General features: G+C 35.4%; 1 protein-coding gene across 10 annotated transcripts in view; it reads left to right on the top strand.

Moving 5' to 3' along the window:
- Positions 1–21,622, top strand: part of MLLT10 (MLLT10 histone lysine methyltransferase DOT1L cofactor) — a 246,892-nt gene that overhangs the window by 171,860 nt on the left and 53,410 nt on the right. For 7 of the 10 annotated variants that reach the window (XR_009699476.1, XM_061181604.1, XM_061181601.1 and 4 more), the window contains 3 exons: positions 2,978–3,547; positions 10,793–10,837; positions 11,686–11,718. The exons of 1 other annotated variant lie outside the window; for it this stretch is intronic. Coding sequence is in view for 8 of the 9 variants with exons in the window: in XM_061181604.1 (XP_061037587.1) it covers positions 2,978–3,547; positions 10,793–10,837; positions 11,686–11,718 (648 nt within the window). In the remaining variant the exon portion in view is untranslated. The remainder of the gene's footprint in view (positions 1–2,977; positions 3,548–10,792; positions 10,838–11,685; positions 11,719–21,622) is intronic. 2 more of the 10 variants (XM_061181602.1, XM_061181603.1) reach the window with 2 other exon arrangements.

Here is a 21,622-nt window from a genome sequence, read left to right as displayed (position 1 = left end):
TGTGTGTCCCATGCATTTATTTGGGACATACTTATACTGAAAAATAATTTGTTGTTTAACTGATATTCAGAATTAACTAGGCATTCTGTGTTTTATATGACAAGTCTGTTTTATGGAGAACAAAATAACTCAGCTAAACCTTAGATTCTAGGTTTTTATTTTGAAATAAATATGTTGAGAAATGTAAGTGCTAGAACTGTTTGAGACAAATATATTTAGTAAAATAAAGGCCTCCTCTCCCTCGCCCCCACCCCCGCCTTTTGTCCCTTAGGAGTAAATGAGGGAAAAAGTTGTCCTTTTCTTTACCCTGTTAAAGCTTTTGCTGACAATAAAAATTATACCCAGAATCTACCAGAACATAATTTGAATATGTAGAGAGATGCTTAGTCTGCTGACCTCTTCATTAAAAAGTATATTCATATATATATATATATTTTTTAATATTTATTTATTTATTTATTTTTGGCTGTGTTGGGTCTTCGTTTCTGTGCAAGGGCTTTCTCTAGATGTGGCGAGTGAGGGCCACTCTTCATCGCGGTGTGCGGGCCTCTCTTGTTGCAGAGCACAGGCTCCAGACACACAGGCTCAGTAGGTGTGGCTCAAGGGCCCAGTTGCTCCGTGGCATGTGGGATCTTCCCAAACCAGGGCTCGAACCCGTGTCCCCTGCATTGGCAGGCAGACTCCCAACCACTGCGCCACCAGGGAAGCCCCATATATTTTTAAACTAAGTTATTTTGGGCTTCAAGATTTTCTAGTCCTAGACTTTTTTTTCTTTTTTCTTTTTGCCTCCTATAACAAAAAATTAGACAAGTAGAAAAGAAATGAAATGCTAAATTTGCTGTTTTATGTTTAATAAATTTACTGTATATTATTTTTATGATACTTTGGAAAACAAATAGTAAAACTGTAGTTTTTGGTTTTTTAGTTTGTTTGTTTGTTTTTGTCGCATGGCTTTCGGGATCTTAGTTCCCTGACCAGGGATCAAACCTGGGCCACGGCGGTGAAAGTGCCGAGTCCTAACCACTGGACCACCAGGGAATTCCTGTAAAACTAATTTTTATGTAACTTCATTCACATTTTGAATGTGATTAGCAGAATTCAATCATCTCTTCTCTATAATTAAGACCTTATTTTGTACTTCTAAAATTGCATTTTTGAGTTTTTAATGTTATCTTTGAAGTACTAATTCATTTAGAAAAGAGAGCTCTCATTTTCTTAAACTTCACAATGTTGGAGAGTCTTTCCCTGCTTCTGTTAAGATATGGTAGAGAACGTGTTATGTTTTTATATCTGAAGTAATATCCTAAAAAGTTTTAAAAGTTGAAATTTAAAGGTAGGGCATTTAAGGTAATTGGTTGTTTTTTTTTTTTTTAATTGCAGGTAGTATGTGAATTTTAGAAAATACACATTTAAAATATTGTGTATACTAAGTGTTTTAAAGTATTTGCTGTGCTGTCGTGAGCTTTTAACACCAGCTGTAAAAACAAAAATGTGCAGAAAAAAAACAGATGGTGACAGATCAGAATGGATAATAAAGAACTTCTTTATAGCTGCTAATTAAGTGGCAAATTGCAGTTATCCTTAAATGATTGATGTAATGTAAATGGCTTCTTAGTATGTATATATTTTTTTTACACAGAAATGGCCTGAAAATGGTCACATAGGTACAAGTAATTTTGTAAAGTAATAAGGCAGATATTCTCTTGAAGGAGTTAAATTTTAGAACTATTAATTTTTTTTAATGAGCCATTTTAGAAGAGCTTAAAATTTAAAAACCAAAACCTTGAGACTTTAGTTAAAAAGAAATTATTTCTTACGTGTAGGGAAAAAATATCTTTGTAAATATTTAGGTGGATTTATGTGTGATTACTTACGAATGTGCTCTGCAGTACAATTTAACACTTAGCTTGGAATTTCCTTTCCACTGCCAACAGAACACGTTATTTTGAGCTTTTGTTTCTTAAAGACATTAGTTAAAACATGACATAGTTTAGTTTTATGAAACACAATAGATGTTGGTCAAAACTGAGTCTAAACACTTGTTACTTCATTTGGCAAGCGTGGCGAGAGTGTTTGATGAAGTGGGATGGTGGATCGAATTTGTTTCATCCCAGCCATTAGTTTTAACCTGGTAAATAAAAACCTTGAGGTTTTTATATCTCATAATGACACAGTGGGCTTACTAATATTCTTTAACTAAAGAGTGGGGAAAAAATAAGCAGTTGTGAGAGATTCATGAGAGGTGCCCCTCCTATGATTTTACTTTCATAAAAGCAATAGCAGAATATAAGTGGCTGGTTTCTTTTCTTTATGCATCTCCATGGGAGGTGGACTGGGAGAATGTGAGTTATATAGATTAGGTTCCATATGATCATTATTAGATCAAATCCTTGTTTTGGTGGGGTAGATATAACTGAATGATAACATTCACCAACATTATCTTGAAGTTAAAACTCAGAACTTATGACCTGAGCAACATCTTTTGGATCTTATTGTATGTTGGGAACATTTATAATCATACCTTCAATAATTGCAAGAAAGGAAGTTCCCAAAGCCATTCAGAGTTCAATCATAGTCATTTCAGAGTCTCCTTGAGACTTTGCTTTTCTTCGGTCCTTGCTCAAGCATACACAAGGCATTTGGGGGAGAGTAGAGGAATGCTGCCATGGTAAAAGGTAGGTTAAATAAAGCACATCTTATATCTTGGTAATTGTACAAGTAATAGCTTATAATTCAAGAGTTAATATTCAATTTAATAACTATAAAATAAGTATTTTTAGAACATAATTTTATAGATAAACTTGATTTCAGTAATAATCCTTAAAAAAAATCTAGCTTTGTTACATACTGATGTCCTAAGTTTTATAGTTTTTTTCATCCTCTCTTTTTGATGATTGTGTCATTTCTACTGCTCATGGGAACTTTTGCATCCAATTTTTTCTTTTCCTACCCCATTTTTTTTTTTCCCCCACTACAGGCAGTTTTTCAGGAACTCCAGGCAGTGTAAAATCATCTTCGGGAAGTTCAGTACAGTCTCCCCAGGATTTCTTGAGCTTTACAGACTCAGATCTGCGTAATGACAGTTACACTCACTCCCAACAGTCATCATCAACCAAAGATGTACATAAAGGAGAGTCTGGAAGCCAGGAAGGGGGGGTAAATAGTTTTAGTTCCATAATTGGTCTCCCTTCAACCTCAGCTGTTATTCCGCAGCCTAAAAGCTTTGAAAATTCACCTGGAGATTTGGGTAATTCCAGCCTTCCTACAGCAGGATATAAGCGGGCTCAAACTTCTGGCATAGAAGAAGAAACTGTAAAGGAAAAGAAAAGAAAAGGAAATAAGCAAAGTAAGCATGGGCCTGGTAGACCCAAAGGCAACAAAAGTCAAGAGAATGTTTCTCATCTCTCAGTTTCTTCTGCTTCACCAACGTCATCTGTAGCGTCAGCTGCAGGAAGTGTAACCAGCTCTAGTCTCCAGAAATCCCCCACGCCGCTCAGGAATGGGAGTGTGCAGAGTCTTAGTGTGGGCTCCTCTCCACTTGGTTCAGGTAGGCCTGGCCACTTGTTTTCTCCCTCCCTCCCTCCCTCCCACTCTCCCTCCCTCCCTCCCACTCTCCCTCCCACCCACCCACCGCCACTGCCACTGCCACTGCCACTGCCACTGCCACTGCCAGCACCACCAAGCAAAATTTATTTTATCTTATTTTTTAAAAATTTTGTTTATTTATTTATTTTTGGCTGCATTGGGTCTTCGTTGCTGCGCACGGGCTTTCTCTAGTTGTGGCGAGCGGGAGCTACTCTTCGTTGCAGTGTGTGGGCTTCTTGTTGCGGTGGCTTCTCTTGTTGCGGAGCACGGGCTCTAGGCGCGTGGGCTTCAGTAGTTGTGGCGCACGGGCTTAGTTGCTCCACGGCATGTGGGATCTTCCTGGACCAGGGCTCGAACCTGTGTCCCCTGCATTGGCAGGTGGATTCCTAACCACTGTGCCACCAGGGAAGTCCCCGCAAATTCATTTTAAACTATCATTATGATAATACTGTGAGTTGCTAAGTGACATTTAATTATCTTAATGAAAAGTGTTATGATCTTAGGAGGACAGTTTGGTCTTTGGAAAGGACATTTGGCACTAATCCAGTTTTACTTAATATAGGCTAAATAGTTGTTGGTTATTCATTTCTTTTTTTTAAGGAATATTTATTTATTTTTAAAAATTAAGGCTGCGCTGGGTCTTCATTGCAGCTCGTAGGCTTCTCTAGTTGTGGCACTTGGGCTCTAGAGCGCACGGACTTAGTAGTTGCGGCACATGGGCTTAGTTGTGGTATGTGGGATCTTAGTTGCTCGACCAGGGATTGAACTCCAGCCCCCTGCATTGGGAGCACGGAGTCTTACCCACTGGACCAGGAGGGAAGCCCCGGTCATTCATTTCTTACGAAACACCTAGAATTAATTTCCCATTTTTGTTTTTGCTTCACTTGCATAGTATTTTAAAAATCAACTCAGAATTCACATTTAAGATGTGAGAGTTTTTGCACTGTTTTTGATTGGTATTTGTTTTGGGGCTTCCTTTCCCTACACTTCAGTTAGTCTTCATTTTCTCAACAATTCCTCACACAAATTCTACTTGAATTAACTCCATCTGGAGTATTTTTTAATCAGTGATAAATGATTTAAATTTATGGACTTTAAAAATCACATTTTATTTCAGGAGATATCTGAAATGACTTAATATCATTTTTGTTTTCAACTGTGTTTACCAGTTTTTTACCATTATCTTTACTGTAGTATGAATGAATTTATATATGTTCTTATTTACCACATTGGGATGCTTTTTTAACCTATAGTTTGTAATGTGAATATTATTTTCAATTTAAAAAAATTTTAAGATTCGTGTTTTTAGAAACTTAACAGTGTGTATATTAGCTAAATGTCAACATTTATCTTTTAAATTGCATCTTCAATTTGAGATAAATGATTTTAAATAAGTGTTGATTGTAAATCTTAGCCATGTTTTGATTTTAGATTTCTGATTGTAGAAATGATGAAATTTTGGCTAAAAAAAAACCATTATGGGTTTTACCAGTTCTGTTAGTTGATGGAGAGGATAGGTAGAAAATGGCATGGAAAAATAATAAATAGAATTTAAATGAAGGTTGTTCACGTATATTATATAAATATAGAATTTTGGATTGTTTTTATAGTTGTACAGACATTAATTTCAGTAAGTAAACATAAGAAAAACCATTATAAGGGAGAAAAGAGCACGTTTAAAGGTCAGATATGAGAAGTAGTAACTATTAACTACCATTTGTTTTGTGCCAGCATCTGTTAAGTGCTTTACACTTATTAACTTGTTTAATCTTCAGAGCAGTTTTATGAAGTAAGGGCTATTAATACCCCTGTTTCACAGCTGATAAAACTGAGGCTTAGACAGACAAAATAAGTTGCCCAAGATAACACAGCCAGAGATTTCTTTCTCTTTTTATTTCTCATAGCTAGCTGCTGTGCCTGTGGTGGACCTGTTTGACAAATTTTTTGGAGAAACGAGTGGAAACTATGGAAGGATTGTTTCATTAGTAGCGTTAAAGATGGTTGAGAGCAAGATTCCCCAGTCTTAGCACTATTGACATTCTGGTTGGGATAATTCTCTGTTGTACATTGCTGTCCTGTGCCTTGTAGGATGTTTATCAGGATTCCAAAACCTTACCCACTAAATGCCAATAGCACCCAAGACTCCCCCGCCCATAGTGACAGTCAAAAAATGTTCAGGTTGGGGAGGGGGGGGGATTGCCCTTGGTTGAGAACCACTGTTTTAGAGGGGAAAAATAATAAATTGCAGTGAGAAATAAGTTCATTGAAAAGATTTTAATATGTTGCACACTTAAATATACGTTTTATTTATATAGTATGTTTCCTTTGAGATCAGAAGAGCTTAGCAGTTAGCCATAGCCCCTAGTCACAAGAAATAAATTTAGACATTTCCTCAGAAAAAATTTTAGTTCATATTTATTTTTAGCAAGAGGCACAGGAATCAGGTGAGTAACATATTGAGAAAATTAGGCCTAAATTTGCTCTAATGAAAAGAGATCCTCACCAATATACTGTCCATAGGGGCATAGTCTGAAAATTACTGAATTTCAGAAATTGCATTTGATGCCATTTGAAACACACATCCTCAATTTAATGGACTTAAACTATTGATTTACATTCTTAAAAGATTTTCCTAGCTGTTATTGATTTAGGGAAATTTTAGGTGTGGGAAATCATGTTTTTTACACACTGATTACTTTGTGAGGGCAATGTTTGTGGTACATCTGTGGCAGAAAAATATGAATTTGTATCCCTTTTACCTCACCAGTAGGTAGACAGAAATTTAGGGAGAAATTCCCATAAATGTTATTTCACCAAAATAAATGACTTAAATTTAAATTTAGACTTGTCAGGATTTTTTTTTTTCTTAAACTTGAGTTTTAAAATCACTCTGAAGAGTGTATATATCTTGTTAAAGCCATAATTACGGAATAAGATTAGTTGTTGAAAACTATTTGAGGTAGTATATTATTTAATCTTACACATTTTACTAAAAGTTTTATGACTAGATCAGAGCACTGTCTCACTGATAAGCGTAGTACTAAAAAGTCTATTCTTATCTAGAAGCTGGCTAAATGCCATGAGTATTTAGGAATTACGCCGTCTTACCATAAGTTAAGAATTGCTAACTGCTGTTGAAACTTAGCATGTGCTGCACACTATCTTAAGCACTTGACAGGCATCAAGTATTATCGCTCATTATATAGAAGAGGAAACAGAGACAGAATTCTCACAGCTCTAAGTGGTGGAGCTATGCATTTTCCTTGATTCCAGAGACAATTATAAAATTCAAGGGATGTTTGCTGATGAGGGTGTAAAACCTTGCTAGTATACTGTCAGTCATGCTTTAAGCAATGGGATCAACAAGAGAGTTTGAGCCAATAATTTAACTTGCAACAATAGTACCTCCTCTAGTATCAAAATGTTAATTTTTCCTTTGGACTAATTTTAGATTGAGAAAGCACTTAGTAATTGTAAAAGCAGAAAACTCGCTCCTGTATAAATAAGTCAGAAGGAGAAAATGTGTACTGTGTTATCAAGAATTGTTTTTCATGATGCCCTTTTAAAGATTCATGTGCAAGTAACAATGCAGGTGACCTTGTAAACACCTGTTAGTTATAAGGTTAGACTATAACAAGCACTATAATCCTAGCTCCAGGAGGTTAGGGGCTGTGTTTGTCATGTTCATGACTGTCTCCTCACTGCCAGCACAGTGCTTTGACCATAATAAATGCTAAACATTAAAAAACAAAAAAAAAGAATGAATACTATTAGTAATCACTGAGAATGTTATGTGTTTAGTAGTATCCTGTGTGATTTTGTACTTGTCTTTCAAGTGTTTTTGCCAGATTGCAAGTGAAATTATTTATTGTAAAGCTTTTCACGTATCAATAGTATTACAGACCAGTTTTAGGATATATAATTAGTTGGAAAAGACCATGGACAAGATGAAATTTGAATTGTACTTTGGAGTAGGCAGAAAAAGAAGGGCAACATTATTAACAGAAAAGATAGTAAAGGTATATTTGAAGGGTAAACTTCATAGAAACAAGAAGCTTGTGTTTGTGGGATAGTTAGAAGTAATGTTGATTAAATAGAGCAGGATGAGTTTATGGAGAGTTGAATGCCAGGCTGAAGAAATCAGACTTTGAGGCTAGTGGTCTTTCTCCTAGAATTAGCATTCTGGACTTAATTCTGGCAACTTACTATTAAAAGAATTTTATAGTAATCAAAATTCTCTCATGACATGTTCAAATTATAGTAGAGCATATGTAGCAAGATATTTATTCTAGGAGGCCTAGATCTAGTCAGAATAGAAACCCAGAAAACACCTCTAAACTTGTCTGATCAAGGGTTTGTATTGTAAGATTTTTATTAAATCGCAGTACATCCTGATAAATGACCTACTGTTTTATACTGACTTGTACAAAATGTTTTAAGCGGCTACTAAAGGTTGTAAGTTTTGGCTTACAGATTATATTAAACTTTTGATTGAATTCTTTCCTACATATGTTCTTTTGAGCTCTTAACAGGCACCTGGTCTTTTCAAACATTGAAAATTAAGATGTTGAAAACATTGAATATTTTGGAAGAGTTGACATGCTGTATTTGTCCTTTTCTGTTTTCCTTTTTTTTAAAATTTATTTGTTTGTTTTTGCCCGCGTTGGGTCTTCGTTGCTACGCGCGGGCTTTCTCTAGTTGCTGCAAGCGGGGGCTACTCTTCGTTGTGGTGTGCGGGCTCTAGGTGCATGGGCTTCTGTAGTTGTGGCTCCCTGTCTCTAGAGCGTAGGCTCAGTAGTCGTGGCGCATGGGCTTAGTTGCTCCGCGGCATGTGGGATCTTCCCGGACCAGGGCTCAAACCCGTGTCCCCTGCATTGGCAGGCGGATTCTTAACCACTGAACCACCAGGGAGGTCCCCGTTTTCCTTTTTATCTCAACCACATTAGGAGAGTTTATGATTTAGTAAAGTGAAAGTTAGCATTTTTTCTTCACAAAAATCAACATCTTATTTTCTCTGAGAAAAGTTTGGTATTTTTTAAATGATGGTGGTTTAACATTAATTTCTTTTCTTTGGGCATGCTCTGTCCTTTCAAAATATACGGTTCCCTGCTTTTTTTTTTTTTTTTTTTAAAAACTCAGTCTCTAATTCTTTAATAGAATGCTGCTATACCTTTCTCAGTTAAGATACCTGAAATCTATTTCAGTGATGGAATTCTTTAGTGGTGATACATGCTATAAAAGGAGATTCTGGAAAGGCAGTCCTTTGGTTGTGAGACCATGTGCTTAATCTTAAATTGTTGCTGATTTCACAAAGACAAGTTATTACTATGAGTATATTGCCTCAATAGAAGTTTCTTCTGGCATCTACTGAAATATGAAGGTTATGAAAGTTTAACTTGAGCCTGTGTAACTATGAAAGGGAACTTGTTAAATGTATCCCCATTTATGTCATATCTACTTATGTTGGTAAAGTGAAACTGAGAAGTCTTTTTTTGATAAAATATTTTAATTAGAAATAGACTGATTCTGTAAACAGGTAAGGGAATCATATAGATAAAATATTAATCTAATAAACTCATGAGAGTAGAGTTACTAATACAGTACTGTAGATGAAGGAGTAGTTACAGTTAGTGAACATAATTCACATCTAAATGACTCAGGTTCATGATCTTACATACATTGATTATATTGGATTATAAATGAAAATCATAAAGGATATTGGATGTTGCTAAGACCAGGATATACCTTGGAATTTGCTTTCTTAGAAAATCCCCTGATTTTGTTTTGGCCTTTGATGATCTGAAAATTTGCTGGCCCTATGTCATGGCTGTCTTTCTATAAAAGTACTAGATCAAAGGCCAGAATAGCCATATTCCAGTTTTTTGTCCCCACTGAGAAAATCCTTCTGCATGAGTGTCCTTTGATTATTTTTTTAGCACCATTCCAAACAACTACCATTTCTCTATAATGTAACATGTCTATCTCTTTAATAGCCTTTTAAAATCTCACTTGTATTGCATTTGTTAATGAAGCATTAAGGTGGCAAATTCTCCCACCATGGCTCATTTTCGAGGGTCATCTGGAAAAGGACTTACACTAAACTGGCCTAAGTGTTTGATTTTTTAACAGTATCTAATGTCAAGTTCTTTTAACATTACAGTGATTGAAAGTGAGTGCTGGCTTCCTCTACCTTGCTTTGTCTTTCTTCTTAATTTCAAGTTATTCAGAGTGGGCCCATGATTAGACTTGAGTTCTGAGGTAGATGTGTGAGTGATGGTTGCCTGGAAGGCTCTGCTGTACACATGGTTCCTAGAGGTCATGTTTTTGGTTAAGTAATAGCCAGAGAATTCCTGTGGTGGCTTGTGGGATCTTAGTTCCCCAACCAGGGATCGAACTCTTGCCTCCTGCAGTGGAAGTGCAGTCTTAACCACTGGACTGCCAGGGAGTTCCCAGGCCAGGACTTTTGAGTCACAGCCTTAGCACTGGTTTTATCGATTACTTTTCCTTTGGAGTGTCATATGGAAATTTATTTCCCATTTCTGAGCAGATTTTGCTTTTAGCAGTGTTTTATTGCTTCACGTCACCCTCTGCTCGTTCTCCTCATTTGGGTGGAGTAAAAGAATAAGAGTAATGGCTTTTCATTCATTACCATCATCAAAAATGGAAGGTACAAGAAAGTAAGCAGAGTGTAGTTTAATGAGTTTTATATTGTTATGTAAGTCATAATGGATTTCTGCTCAGATATAAACTAAATAATTTTCATACTTAAATTGTAATTTCTAATTGAACATAGGATTCAGATGTGTTTGATACACTGTTCTCATCTAATGAATTATATAAAGCACATTAGTTTATCTCATTGCCTAACTGTACTTCCTCATAGAAGTGAATCCATTTATTCTTAAATGCTTGTTATACAGATTCATTTGTAAACCCTTCTGTCTTTTCCTCATTCGTTGCACACATATACATGCACACACATTTCTACACTGTCCTGTTAAGATTTGTGAGAATGCCATCATGTTTGGTTGGTCCTCCTACCCCTTATGTCCCAATTACTGGCTCATAATTTTTGTTCTTGCATTTGTTTGCCCTGCTCAGCTAGACTTTTAGGTGAATGTTTTCCTGTTTTTCTGGCCTGTTTCTTTTCTGCCCTTAACTCACTGGCAACTTCTTTGCTGATTTCCTTTCTCCTCCCTCCCAACAGAAATTTCCATGCAGTATCGGCATGATGGAGCTTGTCCAACAACTAGTAAGTTGTCTAACTGGGTTGATAACCCAGACTTTTTGACTCCTACTCTAGTGCTTTTTCTAGTATATTATGCCACTTCTGAACCTTTAAATTTTAATTTTCTAAAATGCAGTTGGTTCTTAATTGAATAGATTTCTTTCTCCTACAAAGGTAGCTTAACTTGCTGCTTTGTCCTGTGTTCAGGATCCATATTATAGTCAAATTGTGACCAAATTTTGTTGATTGCTGGCCTTTTAATATGGTGCTTCCATTGTAGAATTGTGACTTCTGTTCCCCAATGAAGTAATATTTTCAATTTTTTGGTTTTCACTAATCTTAATGTTAATATTTGTATATTGGCATTAGATATCTTTTTTGCTTAGGCCTCTGCATATCTTGAGCCTATTATACTAAAGTCTAGGAATTGAGAATGTTTAATCAGGTTAGATGATAAAATGAGGTTTTTTGTTATAATAAATACTACTAAGTGTGACCAAAGGTGGATTTACCTATATAGAATTGCATCTTATAGATACTGACTTTCAGCCAGAAAGACATTACATAGTTAGACTACTAAACATCTTTTTAAAAGTAGCTTTATTTATTACTAAGGAGATTTGTCATCATTATGACAGTATATCTGACATATTATTTAAATTTAGTAGGTAATATATTGGCAAGTGAAATGCGATATCTAGAAATTTATACCATGTGAAGACTGAGCCAAGCTTGTAGTTTTAATGATTTAAGCAAAGATCCAAGGTAGACTTACTGAGATTTTATTATACTGATGCAACCTATGCCTATGTGTTTCTTTTGTGTGTTTGAGAATGATCTTAACCTGAAGTCCTTTTTTCCTTACTTAAAAGCTTTCTCAGAGTTGCTGAATGCAATACACAATGGTAAGTTTTATTAGAATCTTCTCTGGTGGTTCATTTATTACAAAGGTTGCCTTTTGTAGAGAATCGCAGTTGAAAGCTTGCATGTTCTATTGATGAAATGAAACCTAGCTCTGAATCAATTGTTCAGCACCTTAGTGAAAACTTTTTGTGGATTGCCTACAGGAGGATAATAGGTCAACTTAGTTCATCAGTTTGGCTTTTATTGTCTCTTTGTAAGGCAAAATGGTGATAGTGTTGTTCTACCTTTATGAAAGTCATTTTTCTATTTTTGCAGATAGTTTTTTCTAGTTCTTTTGAGCTCTGGCTTGCCAGTGTAGTTGGTGATTGGTACCTACATCAGGAATTTGCTGCTTCTTCCACAACTGGGAATGTGAATTTTATTTTTAGGATTAAAATAATAATAATAGTTTTATTATTCTATCTCTCTGTTCCATTTAGTGAATAAACATAAGATAGCTTTTTAGATTTATGTCTAATTTGAGGCCAGGTTTTTACAGGGGACTTGCATCTTTTGCAGGATTGGGTTCTGAAATCAGAATATAAGGCAAGTGCTACCATTTTTTTAACTGTTAAGATATAATTATAATGGAGTTTATTTTTGCAAAAGTGATAGAGAGTGTCTTCAGTTCCAAGAACCTTCCTTAATTCTTTGCTGTTCAAAGAAAATTCTTGAATCTAGTATCATCTTTGTTGATTATCTTTTTTAGTCATTAGCTGACATAACTCTTATTTGTTCAAGACTATTTAAATGATTCCAAGCAGTTTTCCCAACACATTTTCATTAACTTTCTGAAATCTTGCGTATTTTGCTAATGTAGTTTAATTTGCAGTCGTTTTGCATCGTATTTGGATTAAATTGTCAGGTGTTTACAAACCTATAGCTAGCAAGAGACTAATGGCATGATGAACAGGCACAGACACTGTGTTGATTTGAGGGCTAGTGTGGTTGGGATGGGAAACCCATAATGAGCATTTTAATGGGTACATTTTTAAAATAACTCTTGCTTCCCTGTGTAACCTGGAACTGCAGACTCTTAGAATAAATACTCCAGATAAAAAGGAACTCTTGAATATTAGGTATCTAGAGGAAAAGAGATTAGAAGCATTCTTAAAAATAAACCAAATATGTTACCATTCTTTGATAGGAAAGTATAAAACATTTTCAGTTTGCATAGGTAAATTTAGACTTGCTCTTTAATTTTGGAATATTAGAATTTGGAGGCATGCTGAAAGTTTGAAAAGAGTATATTTGGGGTAAAAAAGAAAGTAGATACTATTGGGAGCCACCGAAATCCTTTGCCATTATTAACTGACATAGTACTGGGTTGTATTAATTTAACAGGCCAATTGTCATGTTTCTTTGCATGGGTGAATGAAGTTAATGTCATGGGATTAATATAATGAACACAGGTTTTCTTTAAAATCTTGGGTTATTTTGTAACTGGAAATTTGACCCCCATCACCCATTCCATCCCATCCATTGATGGACATTTAGGTTGTTTCCGTGTCTTGGCTATTGTAAATAATGCTGTAGCGAACATGGGGGTGCATATATCTTTTTGAATTAGTGTTTTTGTCTTTTTCAAATAAATACCCAGAAGTGGATCCATGTGGTAGGACTTGTTTTGTTTTTTAAAGGAACCTCCAAACAGTTTCCCAATAGTGGCTGCACCAATTTACATTCTCACCAACAAGGGTTCCCTTTTCTCCACATTCTCACCAATACTTATTTCTTGTATTTTTGATAATAGCCATTCTAACAGATGTGAGGCGATATCTCGTGACTCTGATTTGCATTTCCCTGATGATTAGCGATGTTAAGCATCTTTTCATATGTCTGTTGGCCATCTGTGTATCTTCTTTGAAAAAATGTCTCTTCAGATCCTCTGCTCAGTTTTTAATCGGATTTTTTTCCCTCTTGAATTATAGGAGTTCTTTATATATTTTGGATATCAACTTCTTATCAGATACAATTGACTCTTCAACAGTTGAAACAACTAGGGGTTAGGGGTGCTGACCCCTGAGCAGTTGAAAATCAAGTACTGCTATCTCTGCCTTAGAAACAAAGGAAATGACAAATGACTCACCCAAAGCAGGAAGCAGAAACAGTTTAGATAGAAGCAAAATTTAAACCCTGGTTCATTTGATTCCACGTATTATGATTTTGAAGCGAACACAAACTTTCCCCCACACTTAAAGATTTGTAAAATTAAAATACAGGTACTATGTTTATTGAAAAAAAAACATTAAGTGTACTTGCGCAGTTCAAACCCATATTCAAGGGTCAGCTGTGTATGATTTGCAGATATTTTCTCCCTTTTGGTAGGTTGCCTTTTCATTTTGTTGATGGTTTCCTTGGCTTTGTGGTAGCTTTTTACCACTTGTTTATTTTTGATGTATTACCACTTGTTTATTTTTGTTTTTGGTATCAAGTCCAAAAAATCATCACCAAGAGCAATGTCAAGGAGCTTACTGCCTATGTTTTCTTATAGGAGTTTTATGGTTTCAGGTCTTACATTCAAGTCTTTAATCCATTTTGAGTTGATCTTTGTGTATAGTATAAGTCAGTGGTCCAGTGTCATCCTTTTGCATATGGCTGTCCAGCTTTCCCAGCACAATTTATTGCAGCGACTGTCCTGTCCCCATTGTATATTCTTGTCTCTTTTGCCGCAAATTGACCGTATATGCTTGGGTGTATTTCTGGGCTCCCTATTCTGTTCCATTGATCTATGTGTCTGCTTTTATGCCAATACCATACTGTTTTGACTACTGTAGCTTTGTAATATAGTTGAAATTAGGGCGCATGATGCCTCCAGGTTTGTTGTTCTTTCTCACGATTGCTTTGGCTATTTGGGGCCTTTTGTGGTTCCATACAAATTTTAGGATTGTTTTTTCTATTTCTCGGAAAAGTGCTGTTGGAATCTTCATATGGATTACACTGAATCTGTGGCTTCCTTTGGGTAGTGTGGACATTTTAACAATATTAATTCTTCCAACCCGTGACTAAGGAATATCTTTCCATTATTTGTGCCTTCAATTTCTTTCATTAATGTCATTTAGTTTTCAGTGTAGAGATCTTTCACCTCCTTGGTTAAATTAATTCCTATGTATTATTCTTTATGATGCAGTTGTTAGTGGGATTGTTTTATTAATTTCTCTTTCTGATAGTTTGTTATTAGTGTATAGAAATGCAACTGATTTTGTATATTGATTTTATATTCTGCAACTTTACTGAATTTGTTTATTTGTTTAACATTTTCTTTTGTGGAGTCTGTAGGGTTTTCTATATATAGTATCATGTCATCTGCAAATAGTGACGGTTTTACTTCTTCCCTTCCAATTTGATGTCTTTTATTTTGTTTTCTCACCTAATTGCTCTGGACTTATATTTTCAATTACGAAGACAAGTGTAGAATTGGCACCTAGTGAGGTAATATTTAGCCTGTGGAGGATTGAAGGAGAGTTGCTTGGACTTAGTTGGAAAAATCCATATGTTTGTGTTTTCTCTTTTTTCAAGTGTATTCCATTTTTTTGTTTTAATTGTGGTAAAATACACATAATATAAAATTTGCCATTTTAACCATTTTAAGTGTACAGTTAAGTAGTGTTAAATACATTCGCATTGTTGTACACCCAATCTCCAGAATTTTTTAATCTTACAAAAACTGAAACTATAGTCATTAAACAGCAGCTCCTAGATACCTCATGTGAGTTAGAATCATGTAGTATTTGTCTTTTTGTGACTGACTTACTTCACTTAGCATAATGTCCTCAAGGTGCATCCATGTTATAGCATGTGTCAGAATTTCCTTCCTTTTTAATGCTGAATAATATTAATACTGCATTGTATCATATACCACATCTTACCATTTATCTGTTAAGGGACACTTGGGTTGCATTCACCTTTTGGCTATTGTAAATAAGCTGCTTTGAACATGGATGTTCAGATATCTTTTCGAATCTCCATTTTACCCAGAAGTGCAATTGCTGGATCATATGGTAGTTACATTTAAAATTTTTTAAAATTGAGGTATAGTTGATTTACAATATCATATTAGTTTCAGGTGTACAACATAGTGATTCAAAATGTTTATAGATTATACTCCATTTAAAGTTATTATACATTATTGGCTATTATACATCCCTGTGCTGTACAGTAGATCTTTGTAGCTTATTTATTTTATACAGTTATATTTTTAATTTTTGAGGAAGTATTATACTGTTTTCCATGGTGGCTGTACCATTTTATATTCCCACCAACAGTGTACAAGGATTCCAATTTTTCAATATCCTTGCCAGCACTTAATTTTTTTTTTTTTTGATAGTAACCATCCTAATGGGTGTGAGGTGTCAAATGTTAGCTTAAAATTTTTTTTCTTCTTCATTATATTGAGCATCAAGCAATAAAAACCTTGAGACTTGTCTCTGGGGGAGGAAAGATAAAGAAGAATTTACATTCCATCTTATTCTTCTGTATTTGTTTTTTATGGTTGCTCTAACAAATTATCACAAACTTAAAGCAATACAAATTTATTACAGTTCTGTAGAAGTCTGACATGGACCTCACTGGGTTAAAATTAAGGTGTTGGCAGGCTTTGAACCTTTTCAAAATCTCTAGAGGAAGATCTCTTTCCTTATATTTTCCAGCTTTGGGAGGCTGCCTGCTCTCCTTGCCTTGTGGCCCCCATCCTCCATCTTCAGAGCCATCAATTATGGGGAAGTCCCTCTAATGCTTCAGTCTGTCTGGTTTTCAGATACACTTTATGAGAACTCTTATGATTAGATTGGGCCCACCCAGACAATTCAGGATAAGCTCTGCATCTCTGGGTCCTTAACTTAGATAAATTTGTGTAGTCCCTTTTGCTATTTAAGGTAACGTATTCACGGGTTCTGGACATTAAGGCATGGACACCTTGGGGACAGGTGGGGGGGCATTATTCTGCATACCATGTCTGCTCACAATTATTCTAACTGCCATACTTTAAGATGTTACTTAAATCATTTCCAGGGTTAGGTTTTATTAGTACATGTATTTATTGAATAGTTTTGGTTTTAGCACCTTTTTTGTTAGCTTTTTCCCCATAAATTACTAGTGACCAGTTCTGGTTGCCAGTTCCAGGAGACAGGTTTTTATCTTACTTGATTTCATTTCAGAGAAATTGTTGGCCATTCTCTTTTGAAGCTTTCTGTATTCCATTATAGCATTCTCCTCTATCTTTTTTATAAATTATAAAATACTTCAAAGTTATAGAAAGGTACAGAGATTATGAATTTATTACAGATATAACACCTGTGTTAATATTTTGACATATTTTCATAGATCCTTTTTCAACTTTTATTCTGAAATATTTGATACATTGAAAGCAATATGTATAAGTTATGTGGCCACACTAATAAAATGAGCACTCAGGAATCTACTACCGATTTAAGAAATAGAATGTTACCAGCACTGTTGAATATAGTGCATGCTTTTCACCATTGCATTCCCCAAGGTTAATGACTATCCTGAATTTTGTTTATCATACCTTTGCTTTAATTAATTGTTTTGCATGTATGTATAAAATTACACCCCTTATTTCTTTTTCATACTTCTCTCATCCTTTTTCAGAGTAAATGGTTCTTGTTCTACTTCTCCAGTATCTTATCTTTTCCCCCCAAAGTTTTTTTTTTTTTTAAAGGTTTTTTAAAATTAATTTATTTTTATTTTTATTTTTGGCTGTGTTGGGTGTTCGTTTCTGTGCAAGGGCTTTCTCTAGTTGTGGCAAACAGGGGCCACTCTTCATTGCGGTGCGCGGGCCTCTCGCTATCGTGGCCTCTCTTGTTGCAGAGCACAGGCTCCAGACGCACAGGCTCAGTAGTTGTGGCTCACGGGCCCAGTTGCTCCGCAGCATGTGGGATCCTCCCAGACCAGGGCTCGAACCCGTTTCCCCTGCATTGGCAGGCAGATTCTCAACCACTGCGCCACCAGGGAAGCCCCCACCCAAAGTTTTTAATGAAGTAAAATTTATGTAATATAAAAGTTACAATTTTAACCATTTTAAAAGTATATAATTCAAAGGTTTTTGGTATACAGTTGGCCCTTGAATAACTCAGGGGTTAGGGGCCCTGACGCTCCTCACATGTAAAAAAATTTGCATAAAATTTATAGTTGGCCCTTTGTATACAGCTTTCATCCCTATTGTCAGTTTCGCATCCATGGATTCAACCAACCGAGGATCATGTAGTAATGCAGTACTTACTGTTGAAAAAAATTCACATGTAAGTGGACTCATGCAGTTCAAATCCATATTGGTAAAGGGTCAACTGTATTCATAATATGGTGCAACTGTAACCACTATCTAATGCCAGAACATTTTTTTAAAAATTTATTTTATTTTATTCATTTATTTAATTTTTGGCTGCATTGGGTCATCGCTGCTGCACGAGGGTTTTCTCTAGTTGCTGAGAGCGGGGCTACTCTTTGTTGCAGTGTGCGGGCTTCTCGTTGCTGTGGCTTCTCTTGTTGCGGAGCGCGGGCTTCAGTAGTGGTGGCACACGGGCTTCAGTAGTTGTGGCTCGTGGGCTGTAGAGCGCAGGCTCAGTAGTTGTGGCACACGGGCTTAGTTGCTCCGCGGCATGTGGGATCTTCCCGGACCAGGGCTCGAACCCGTGTCCCCTGCATTGGCGGGTGGATTCTTAACCACTGTGCCACCAGGGAAGCCTAATGCCAGAACATTTTTATCAATCCGGAAATAAATCACATACATCCCAATATATTCCCCTCCCCCTCCATACCCTGGCAATCAGTAATATACTTTCGGTCTCTATGGATTTGCCTTTTGTTGACACTACATGTAGAGGGAATTCGTGTCTGGTTCCTTTTACTTGGCATAATGTTTTCCATATTTAAGCATAAGTTTTGTCTATGTTGTAGCACATATCAGCACTTCATTCTTTTTTCTATGGCTTGATGATACACATTATATGGATATATACCACATTTGGTTTATCCAGTCATCAGTTGATGAACACTTGGGTTGTTTCCACTTCTTGACTGGTATGAATGATACTGCTGTGAACTTTCACACAAGTTTTTGCGTGAACATATTTTTTTAATTTGTCTTGTGTATATACTTAGGATAGAACTGCTGGGTCATTATGGTAACTCCTGTTTAACTTTTTGAGGAACTGCCAAACTGTTTCCCACAGCAGCTGTACTACTTTACATTTCCATTAGTAGTATATGAGGGTTCTAACTTCACCACATCCTCACCAAGACTTGTTATTTTCTATTTTTTTTTTCCTAGCCATCCAAGTGAGTGTGAAATGGTATCTCATTGTGGTTTCAATTTGCATTTATCTTATGACTAATGAATTAGCATCTTTTCATGTTCTTTTGGCCATTTGTATATTTTCTTTTGAGAAAAATCTATTTATATCTTCTTGTATCAATTTTTGTAGTTTGGATGTTTCTAAGAATTTGCCCATTTCATCTAGATTTTTAAATTTGTTGGCATACAGTTATTCATAGTATTCTCTTCATAAACCTTTAAAAATTTTTTTTGGTAATGTGGGTAGTAATATCCCCTTTTATTCCTGATTATAGTATATTTGAGTCCTTTTTCCTTTTTCCTTTGTCAGTTTAGCTGAAGTTTAGCAATTTTGTTCTTTTCTTTTAATTGGAGTATAATTGCTTTATATGCCATTTTGTTCTTTTAAACCAACTTGTGATTTCATTCTTTTTTAAAAAATAGTTTTCCTGTTCTTTATTGTATTTCTGCTATTTATTTTTTTTCTTCCTTCTGCTTGCTTTGAGTTTCATTTGCTCTTCTTTTTCTGATTCCTTAAGATAGGAGGTTAGATTATTTATTTCAGATCTTTTTTTTGAAAGTAGGTCTTTATAGCAATGTCTTCCTGAGAGTATTGACAGTATCTTTTACGATTTCTTTGTGTACCTCTTGTTTTATTCCTAGTATCCTCTCCTCTACTTATTCACTTCTCATTCCATGCCTATTCCGTTGGAAGCTATCTTATTCATACCTACAGATTGAGCAGTCATCTATATTCGTTAGATTGCCAAATCTCTGCCTCCAGTGTAGAATTTTATCTTGATTTTCAGACTCATTCCCAACAGCGTAATAAACCTCAGTTCTTCTTACATTCCCACTCTAAGCCTGCTTCTTCTCTGGTGTTCCTTATCTCTATATGATAGATTAAAAGAATTAAAAGTTCTAAACCAGAGTTATGCTAGGGACTTAAAGAAATGAGAGGGAAGCGTTTAGTTTGTCACCATTTGTTTTTTTAAAGGTTTTTCCTGTTATTCATCACTTTAACTTGTCTTTTCCTTTATGTTTCCACTGCTCCTGCTTTGGCAATTCTACGTAATTTGTCATATGAACTCTTTCAGCAACCTCTTAACCTTCATTCTGTTATCCAGCTCCTTCTCTAGGTGTTACCAGAATCTATTAGGGTCTATGTAAAGATGCAGATCAGGGACTTCCCTGGTGGTCCAGTGGGTAAGACTCCAGGCTCCCAAAGCAGGGGGCCCGGGTTCCATCCCTGGTCGGGGAACTAGATCCCACGTGCATGCCGCAACTAAGAGGTCCGCATGCCACAACTAAAGATCCCACATGCCGCAACTAAGACCTGGTGCAGCCAAAGTAAATGAATGAATGAATAAATAAATATTAAAAAAATCTTTTTAATAAATAAAGATGCAGATCAGACCGTGTCACTGTCTTACTTAAATCCTTTAAGGATTTTCTGGTATTAATGGGATAAATTCATATTGTTTAGCAAGGCATAAGGAGTTTTTCTGGCACTGACCTGCCTCTCCAGTCTCATTTCTTCTCTCCCACTTCTTGCTGCATCAGTATAATCTACTCATAGTTTCCTGATAGACTGTTCTCTGCAAAATCTATGATACAGACTTTGGTTGTGTCTGCTGCTGGTATGGCCTTCCTCCTTTCCTTACTAATGAAAGTAGAATTTAAAACTAAGCATAGATTTATCTCCTACAGAGTTTTTTCCAAAGTCTTGTGATAGAATTATTAACTAAAAAACAAACAAAAAAAACCACTTCTGGGTTCTTGTACATAGCGATCTAATATTTTCTTCATTCTATTTCTGCTGCTCCTCCAGACAATTGTTTTTGTTTCTGTGATCTATGTCTCAGTCATACTTGTCTCACATTTGTGAAACTTAAAAAAAAAAAGACAAACCCATAAACTCTTCCGTTAGAAAGTTGAAATTCTGAAAAGTTGAAGACTGGATTACTTTCATTATTTACTCTCTAGTATCTGATACATCTCAAAATGTTTTATTATATAGAACTTTATAAAATTAAAATTTACTATTTCACTGAGACTTGTTTTGAAAACTATAAGAACCAAGGAAATATTGTATGTTTAATAGTCATAGATGTTGAATTTTAAGCATATATCTTGACTTGGTGTTTCTCATAGAGGATCTTAGGACTTAATGGTGGCGGTTGTTTTGAATGTGTGTAAAATATTCCATAAACTTTTTTTTATGCATATAAATTTTTTCCTTTATTGTGTGTATTTTTATTTTTTTTATTGGAGTATAGTTGCTTTACAATGTTGTGTTAGTTTCTGTTGTACAGCAACATGAATCAGCTGTACGTTGAAATTGGTGTTTCTCAATAAGGAAATAAGAATATCATCAATACAATGAAAAATACTTTCAGGAAAACACTTCACCAATATATTTGTAAAAAATAGGCACAGTGAGATGAATTTTATGTGATCAGAGAAATTTAGGAAACTTAAGAGTTGAAGAAATAAAATTATTGTACTAACAGAGGAAAAAGAAAACTGAACAGATAGGAGAAAGATATAATGTAAAAATCTTTTAGTAAATTTTTGAAACTTTTAAGGCAATTTGGAAAGGCAAAATAGTCATT

This window comes from Eubalaena glacialis, chromosome 2, assembly GCF_028564815.1.
Source record: "Eubalaena glacialis isolate mEubGla1 chromosome 2, mEubGla1.1.hap2.+ XY, whole genome shotgun sequence".
Taxonomy (NCBI): domain Eukaryota; kingdom Metazoa; phylum Chordata; class Mammalia; order Artiodactyla; family Balaenidae; genus Eubalaena; species Eubalaena glacialis.
The sequence above is the reverse complement of the archived record's forward strand: the minus strand, read 5'-3'. Positions and strand labels throughout refer to the sequence as shown.